The following is a 9,329-nucleotide window of genomic DNA, read 5'->3' on the forward strand; positions in this document are numbered from 1 at the left end:
TAACCTCAAATAAGTTAAAGTAGCCAAGTTAATAGTCCAATTATATAAGGAATCACAATTAGATAATGTCAGTATCAAGTCAAAAGTCAAACAATGAGAGAGTCAAGATTTAAAAATCTTAAATAGATCATGAATATAACTTAACTCTGATGGCCAAAAACACAAAGAAATTTTATCCAACCTTGAACTATTCAACAAATCATTGACTATAAGATTTAGAAAATATGAAAAATTGAAGTTTCCAAATATCAAAATTAATGGATGTTAAATTTGCGGCTCACAAATATAGAAAAGTCATGACTTCGCATTCAAGTTGTATCAAGATTAAAATCTAAAATCTAGTAGGAATAAAACTCAATAAGTGAAAGGAGACATACCCTAGCCAGCCTTTCTAAGACAGTTGGAAAAATTAATGCCGTGTGAATTCAAAGGTACTCTAAGAATACAAAGATGAAAAAACTTAGGTAACAATGCTTTTAATCTTAATCACTCTAGTTTAACCATTGTACATTTTTAGTGAAATATATAACCATATGAAAATTAATAAAATCAATTCGTTATTTGTTTCATTTTGTCTCTCATTAGTATTTATTTATAATTAGAGGTTCTCGTGATCCCCCGGAACATTTTACAAAATTCTCCTTATAGTGTATAAAAATCATATAAAAATTATATAAATTTAAAAAAACTTATTTTATCTCCAATAAATTTCTTAAATGATAAGAAAAAAAGTTAAAAAAACATAAATTTAATTATTCATAATAAGAATCTAGATAAAATAATTTAATAATTTAAAATAAAATAGGTATTGATTATGCAAATGTCATTCGGATGGTTGATTTTTGTTTTAATTAAAATATAATGGTCATTGAATTATCCTGGCATCCATAATCTTTGCTTGCCGTTAATTTTTGTTTATTTGTTCAAATATAAGAAAATATTTCATCATTTTATATTTATTCTTGTGATTTTTTTTATATGTATTATTAAAAATATTTTTATTTTTTATTCACAAATTATTAATAAGTCTAAGAGATCAACTATAGATGCATACTTCACCAAAAAAAACCTATTAAAGGCGAATCATCAACTATCCCTAAAGTTGAAACTCCATATTTCTTTGAATTTTTTATTACATCATCTAATTTAGTTATGATTTAATTTTAAACGATTTTAATAGTATGAAAGAGAGTAGAGCGCAACTTTAATAAATAAAATTAGTTTGTGTAAAAATTGAATATTAAATTTTTTTTATATTCACCACCCCTCCCCCAAAAAAATTATATATTTTCTAGCTCCGCCCCTAATCATGAGTATATTTTTTTATTAAGTGATGGTTGTTTGTGACATCTATAAAGGAAGTTTAGAAAGAAGAATTTTAGTCAAATATTAGAAAATAATCTATCAAAATGATTATGGTGTTTCACTATTGGATTCTAACCTTTCCTCTAGAAGGCAGGTAATTGCAAACAAGATTACACTAATGTAAAAGGAAAGCTGAAAACTAAGAAAAAAAATATTTCTCAATTTTCTTAACAGTATCAAATATTTCCTATTTCCTAACATAGATTAGTTTAATTAAAACCCTTAAGATAAAGAAGTGACAGTATTAAAATAAAAACAAATGTGAAAAAATATCAAAACCAAATTAACTCCTTTATATATGGCATTGATTAGAACTTGAAAATGATTTTGGAAACACAAAGAATAATGCTTATTGTTTATCTTTTATTGGTATCTTGTTCTTACTTTATTTAAAATTAGAGGAAGCTTTTATTCTATGATTCAGAGTGAGTAGTCTTCAAAAAGATGATATCATATACTATTGATTTTATTGATACTTAACTAGTTTGTCTGATTGAGCATATACTACGATAAAATTATGAATGAATTTGCATTAATTAAAATAAGGAATGTGGAAATCTACGCTAACTATAGCAGGACGATGGAAGAGGATATACGTACTAACATAATATAGTTGTTGCTTTGAAAAATCAAATGCAATGTAGAAATTAGCTCACTCATAAATATATTTTCAGTTCAATCCCCTTTGAATTGACTATTTCTTAATATTAGTCAAATGAGATTTTAATACGTGGTATCTCCTTAATTTTTTTTATTTAAGAGATATATGTTTATTTTTATCATGTGATATCATCCTACTAATTAATTAAAATTGGCGCACTAAATAGTTTGTTGACTAATCATAATTAATGATGAAAAAGACTTTTACAATAACTAATAAATTATTAATCCATTTGATATATGTAAAATAAGATTAGTTTTTATATATTGTCCAAGGGTTTAAGTTTTGACTAACAAGTTCGGTATCCGAATAACATTTTAAGCATCTTCTCTGCCACAAACATAAATATTGCAAACCCAAATTCTGAAGACTTAACAATTCCAATTCTTTCCCCAACGACTGAATTGATTTCTTCTTCAATCTCTTTCCATTTGTTTGAAATTCTTAAATTCATAGCTAAACGGCACCTTCCTAATAACTCCTTTCCACTCTATTGAGAAAACAACCAAGATTAGAGTTCACATTATGAATTTTTTGTTTTCCTTTGAAAAGTCGGCTACAGTAAATTTAAATTATCTACTAGACAAAAAAATTAACACATCTTAAAGAAAGCTAGACAAAAGACATAAGATTAACGCATATTTTTGTGGTTCAAGGATCAAACTGATACTGCTTTTGGATTCAAAAACCAAAACCAATATTTGGATATGGTTTAAAAATTAGTCATAAACTTGCACTTTAAAACTAATAAATCCGAGCACACATTGTAGTAAATACATTTAAAACTAATTTTGATATCCGAACTGTCTCAATATTATTTCCATCTTGATATTGTCTTTACATTCATTTTCATCAGATTTTGCTTACCACCTAACATACCACTCAAAAAAAAAATATATTTTATCTTTGTTTCCGACCGATGCAATATTTACTGTACGTAGAAAACGAATGCCGTACACTATCAAGTTATGCAGGTTTTAACCTATAAGCATCTTAATTTGTTTCTAAAAACTAAAAAAAAATATTTTCAACCAGGAAAGCAAAATTCACTCCAAAAGCAAAAATTTAAAAAAATAAGAAAAAAATAAAAAAAGAAAAGAAAAAGTATAGAAGGGATCTAACCCATATAATTAATAAGAAGAGAAGAATAAAAGTTATAATAACGTACCACATGAGTCGCTTCCTTGTGATCCATCAGAGCAGAAGCATGTGATCTCCCAATTAGAACCCACACTTGCATTAGTAACCTTAAACCCACACCGGCCGTTGGATTTCTCACAGGTCCTGCACTCCTCCAAACTCGCGGCTGGGTCCCAACCAATTTGAAATCCTTTCTTCAACACCTCTCCAAAAACTACACCAAGTTCTTCCTGATCTTCAATATAATCCAAAACCCCTTGTCTTAGCACAGGCACAATCACCACCTGACCACAGCGTTGATAAAAATCATTTCCACCAGGGATAGGTACATCTGGTGGGAAAAAGACATAGGACGTGGTGTTCTTGGTGTCAGTATTATTGAAACATTTAATCATGTTCTCCTTTGGGCCCTCTCCAAGACAGTCTATGAAAACTGTAAGGTTGGCGTCTGCTTCGGTGAAGCTTAGAAAGGATTGGACGTCCAAAGTGAGATTGCTGTTGATGATGGAGCAGTAGTCATTGATGAGCTCGTTGTTGTCGGTGATGTCGAAGGTGTTGGAGGAGTAGTTAATGTTAGTGACGGTGAAGCCATCAGAAGGGGACGGCGTCCTGGTGTTGCTGTTGAGAAGGAGGATTGGGATAGTATTGTTAAGGCAAAAGATGGTGAGGCCAGGATAGCCACAGGAAGAAAAAGGGGGGTCTAAAGGGTTGTTTGAGAGGGAGAAAGGGTAATGGACGTCTGAAAGGTTGCCACAAGGAGGATAGGTTTGAGGACATGAAGGGATGGTGGTTTGGATGATGCTGGCCAATCCAAGAATGGTATGGGTTGTTAAGAGGATGAATATTTGGAAGAGGAGATAGGTGATGGACATTTGCTTTGCTTTTAGTATTGTCGTTCTTGAATGTTGCAAAGTGTTTGACAAATTTTTAGTTTATATAAGTGGTATATGGTGTTTCAAGAAGGAATAGTTTGACTATAATGTTATTGATTTCATCATTAGACTTTTCTAATGAATTACAAACCAATGTAGATACATGGGCAAAATGTCCTTCCGTTACTTTTTGAAGTTTTGTCAGTGCGGTCAATTAATAAAGCTTGCTATTGCTTCGCTAAAAATGCTAAAAATTGATTTCAGTATAAAATATTCTAAGTATTGTATATGTGGTTGATTATTATTGGGGATTGAATTACCCACTGGGGTGTTTGTTTGAAAATATTTACTTTTACTTGTAAATAAAAATACTTTATTTTAAAATTTTTTTTACTTATTTGGATAACTGAATTTACACTACAATACTTATTTGGGTGTATTTGGTTTTACGCTTAAATTGGGCTTAAAACCAAATTTGTGGAACGCAAAACTCATGGAACCGGTGCTTTGATGGCTTTCTAGCTTCTCACGAGGGTTAATGTCATCCTCCCCTCAACCGGTGGTCACTCTCTTTCTATAAAGCTATCTTTGTCCCTCGTTTTGAGTGGCCGGACAAGGAGACATCGGCAAAGGCAAAGATCGTACGTTTACCGGGAGAACATCACCGGTCCTATGCACTGGTAGTTTGCTGGCTTAGCCATTTTGGACTGGCTTCCAAGTGAGTCTTTGCAATGTCTTATGTGGAGGGATCGGCGTCGTCATCTCTCAGCTTGTTAATTTCCCTCTAGACTTTGGAGATTGTTTGGGAATTCGGTTTTATGGTTTGTTGGATTTTGGATTTTTTTCCTTTTTTTAATTATATCAAGTATTTGTTTGGTGTTGGTTGTTAAAGTTGGAAAGGATTTCAAAGTAGTTGGGTCAACAAAGATGAGAGGAAGAGAGACGTTCTACTGCAGAATAATACTCTCTCTTACATAGCTGCTCTCTCTAATGAGAGATTTAAAAGCAAAACAAAATAGTACACTCATAAATGCCACACACAACCCAAAGCATGCATGGACCAATGGCATAAGCACATGCAAACTTAGTACAAAACAAAACACCTTTTCATGCACACAAAACATGATAAGATAAGACTAGGCACTCTCTTGCCTGTTACTACTTTAAACTAAGCTGACCAACTAGAGAAAGTTTTCACCCAACTCACGGCTTTTTCATCTCCCCATGTGGCTTTGAGTCACTCGTTAACATCCTCCCTTGACTCAAAGTCACTCACACCCAACTTTGATCGAATGCAGTTGTTTTTCTGTGTACCCAGGGGCTTCGTGAAGATATCCGCCAACTGCCTTTCAGTGCTGCAATATTCCAATTCTATGACTCCATCATTAACCAGGTCTCGAATGAAGTGGAAACACAGCTCAATGTGCTTTGTCCTCCCATGCAAAGCTGGGTTCTTGGCGATTGTGATTGTTGACTTATTATCACACCATATGACGGTTGCACCTACTTGTTTCATCCCACAATCCTCCGACTGCAAGCAACCATACAACCCCGGCAAGCACTGTTGAAGCTGCTACGTATTCAGCCTCGGTGGTGGAGAGAGCTGTGATATCCTTCTTTCGAGAGCTCCATGAAATAGCTCCGGTTCCTAAGCTGAAAACCATCCCAGTCGTGCTTTTCCTATCCTCTACACACCCTCCCCAGTCACTGTCTGAATACCCTAGCAGCTTACATTCAGAACTTTTAGAATACCAGATGCCATGTCCTGCAGTTCCCCTCAAGTAACACGAAAGACTCATTTCCCAAAGATCATAGTGTTGCTTGCTGGGATTGCTCACAAACCTGGAGAGGATCCCAACTCGCATGATGATATGTCTGGCCGTGTATGTGTTGCATAAAGTAGTCTGCCAACCAAACTTCTATACACCTTACATCCGTGCCACCACTTGCTTCTCTACTTGTAATTTCTCGTTGACAAACATAGGAGTAGTCACTGCTTTGCTTTGATGCATTTTAAATGTCTTCACTATGTCTTCAATGTATCGCCTTTGAGTGATGAAGATCCCTGCCTTGCTTTGTCTCACCTCAATGCCAAGGAAATGATTCAATACACCCAAATCAGTCATTTCAAAGGTCTCTTGCATCTCTTCTTTAAACACTTGCACCATACGTTGAGAGGAACTCATATAAACAATGTCGTCAACATATATACTCATCAACAGAACATTGTTCTCTTCATCTAAACGTTTGTATAATGTATGCTCATTCACACTTCTCACAAAGCCTTGCTGCAAGAGATAAGCATCAATTCTTGCATACCATGCCCTTGGGGCTTGCCGCAACCCATACAAAGCTTTCTTGAGCTTCAAAACTTTGCCTTTGCTTCCCTTCACCTCATACCCAACCGGTTGTTCTACATAGACTTCCTCTTGTAGTACGCTGTTCAAAAATGCCGATTTAACATCAAAATGATACACGGGCCAGTCCAGCTGAGCGGCCAATGCAAACAATACCCTCATCGTCTCCATGCGGGCTACAGGTGCAAATACTTCGTCAAAGTCCACTCCCGACTGCTGCGTGTATCCCTTAGCAACTAGTCGAGCCTTGAATTTTTGAACTTTACCTTCTGAATCAAGTTTGGTCTTGTAAACCCACTTCAAGCCGATCACTTTCTTCCCATTTGAGTGGTCCACCAACTCCCATGTGTTGTTTTGTTCAATAGATTCGAGCTCCTCCTCCATGGCCTTTCTCTAGACTGAGCTCTTGGCAGCATCTTCATAGGTTGTTGGGTCTGTAACATTAAGAACAAACACACAGTTTTGATAAACTTCACTCAGTGTTCTCACCTTCCTAGCCGGCGAACCATCTGTAGGTGCAATCTGTCTAGTTTCACCTTCCTCAATGTTAATGAAGGTATCTTCTATTGCTTCAGGAACGTTTAATATGCGATTCTCGGACATGGGTGACGAGAGACGTTCACTGGCTTCTAGAGATGGTGTAACAGGGGGTGCAATAGGATTTGTAAAGGATGCTCCACCAGGACTAGATACATTCTTCTCCCAACTCCAGCGATCATTTTCATGAAAGATCACATCCCGGCTAACAACAACCTTGCAAGTTATAGGGTTGTATAGCTTGTAGGCTTTAGAGTTTGTGCAATAACCCACAAAGATGCATTTCTTCGATCGATCATCAAGCTTGCGCAAGCTGTGCTTTGGAAATAAAGCGAAAGCAATGCTTCTGAAGATCCTCAAATGACTCACTGATGGCTTTGTTCCATGAAGAGCTTCATATGGTGTCATTCCAACCACTCGCACCTGGGTCGGGGAAATATTGATCAAATACACCGCAGTGATGTATCGCTTACGCCCAAAGGAAAGTGGGAAGTTGCTTGCACTTTAGTAAACTTCGGGCCATCTCCATGATGATTCGGTTTTTCCGCTCCACAACCCCGTTTTGTTGGGATGTATAGGGTGCTGAGAACTCCCGTTTAATGACATTTTCATCACAGTAGGTAGAGAATTCTTGGTTTAAAAATTCTCCACCTCTATCCGAACGTAGCACTTTGATGGAGTGTCCCGATCGCTTTTCAACAATAGCTCGAAATTTCCGGAAGTTATCAAATGCCTTAGACTTGTATTTAATGCAATAAATCCAACAAAAACGACTTTGATCATCAACAAGTAAGAAGAAATAGCGACTACCTCCTAAAGACTCTGTGTGCATGGGTCCACAAAGGTCCATGTGCAATAGCTGAAGGTTCTCAGAGGCTCGAGAAGCTTTCCCTGTAATGAATGGCCCTCTTGCTTGTTTCCCGGCAATGCACTCTGTACACTGGTCACCTTCTTCAATCAATGGTAGTCCCATTACTAACTCATCTTGTGCCAAGTGCTTCAAGCCTCTGTAGTTTAGGTGACCATAACGCAAGTGCCACAGTCGCGACATCTTCTGAACTCCTTCAGCTACGTTCAACTTGCCAAGGCTCGCAACGCTCAAAGGAAACATGTTATTGCGAGTTCAAGGGATTGTGATTAACTTAACTCCTGTTTTTAAGTCAAGAATGGTGCAAACATCATCAGCAAACAGTACTGAGTATCCGTTAGATAAGAGCTGCCCCACACTCAGTAGGTTATGCGCTAAGCCTGGCACATATTGCACATTGTGAAGGAGCTTTACACTGCCTTGGAGAGTATTCAGGACCACCGTTCCCTTTCCCTTGGCTGTTATCTCTGTGTTGTCTCCAAGTCGAACACTAAGCATGAAACTCTCATCCAAATCCTTGAAGAGAGCTTTGTTACCGGACATGTGGTTACTACATCCACTGTCCACCAACCATTGTGCATCATCACTATCCTTGCATGCAAACTGCACCATAAACAAGTTGCTCTCCTCTTGCTCTTCTGCAACAAAAGTCACCGGCTTCTCCATTTTCTCAGCATTTTTGTATCTAAACCAGCATTGTGCTCTAATATGGCCATATCTTTTACACAAATGGCATTGCACATTGTTTTTATAACCAGAGTGTTCTCCCGTTTGTTGGTCATTCGGTATCCTTCCTCTACCGCGACCTCGTCCTCGAGGCCAATGAGATCCACGCCCTCTGAAAGGAGCTTCACCACTCTCCTTGAAACCAAACCTTTCCCTCGAACATGGAGAACCTTTTCGTCAGCATCATCAACTTGAGTTTGAAGCCGAGACTCGTGTTCTTGCAACGAGCAGCTCAACTCATCCAGGCTGAGCTTTGTCAAGTCCTTTGACTCCTCTATCACCACCACCATATGGTTGAACTTGGGCCCGAGACTCCTCATTACCTTTCCCACCACCATGAACTCTGATAAAGTATCACCCAAGCAGCGCATTTGGTTCGCAAGGTCCACAACTCTGGACACATAGTTCTACACCCCTTCGTTGCTCTTGATCCGGAGAGTTTCAAAAGACTGGCGCAACGCTTGAAGCCTCACAGCCATCACTCTGCTAGTTCCTTGACACTCTTTGCGCAGGGTGTCCCAAGCCTCCTTTGCTGTTGAGGCTACTGCAATGCGTGTGAACAAGGGCTTGTGCAGCGCTTGTTGAATGAGAAACAACGCATGTGAGTCTCTCCTCTTGTTATCTTTCATAGCTGCTTCATCGTCATCCTCGGAGAAGCCTTGATCCACCAAGTCCCAAAGATCGTTTGAACGAAACAATGTCCTCATCATTATACTCCAGTGTTCGTACCCTTCACCGTCAAAGACCGGAACGGAGGTCTGGGACATACGTGCTGATGCGCTGTTGCTGCCGGACTCCATAAC

The 9,329-nt window shown here is 37.5% G+C and overlaps 2 protein-coding genes across 2 annotated transcripts; both read right to left on the reverse strand.

The window, feature by feature from the left end:
- Positions 1-3,180: 3,180 nt before the first annotated feature.
- Positions 3,181-4,038, reverse strand: LOC120251293 (LEAF RUST 10 DISEASE-RESISTANCE LOCUS RECEPTOR-LIKE PROTEIN KINASE-like 2.5). The gene has a single exon (XM_039259850.1). The coding sequence runs from the start codon at positions 4,036-4,038 to the stop codon at positions 3,181-3,183; it is 858 nt and encodes a 285-aa protein (XP_039115784.1).
- Positions 4,039-8,055: 4,017 nt separating this feature from the next.
- Positions 8,056-8,897, reverse strand: LOC120251294. The gene is made up of 2 exons (XM_039259852.1): positions 8,542-8,897; positions 8,056-8,485 (listed from the first exon to the last, which is right to left on the reverse strand). The coding sequence occupies exons 1-2, from the start codon at positions 8,895-8,897 to the stop codon at positions 8,056-8,058; spliced, it is 786 nt and encodes a 261-aa protein (XP_039115786.1).
- Positions 8,898-9,329: the final 432 nt, after the last annotated feature.

This window comes from Dioscorea cayenensis, chromosome 20 (assembly GCF_009730915.1).
Source record: "Dioscorea cayenensis subsp. rotundata cultivar TDr96_F1 chromosome 20, TDr96_F1_v2_PseudoChromosome.rev07_lg8_w22 25.fasta, whole genome shotgun sequence".
Lineage (NCBI taxonomy): Eukaryota > Viridiplantae > Streptophyta > Magnoliopsida > Dioscoreales > Dioscoreaceae > Dioscorea > Dioscorea cayenensis.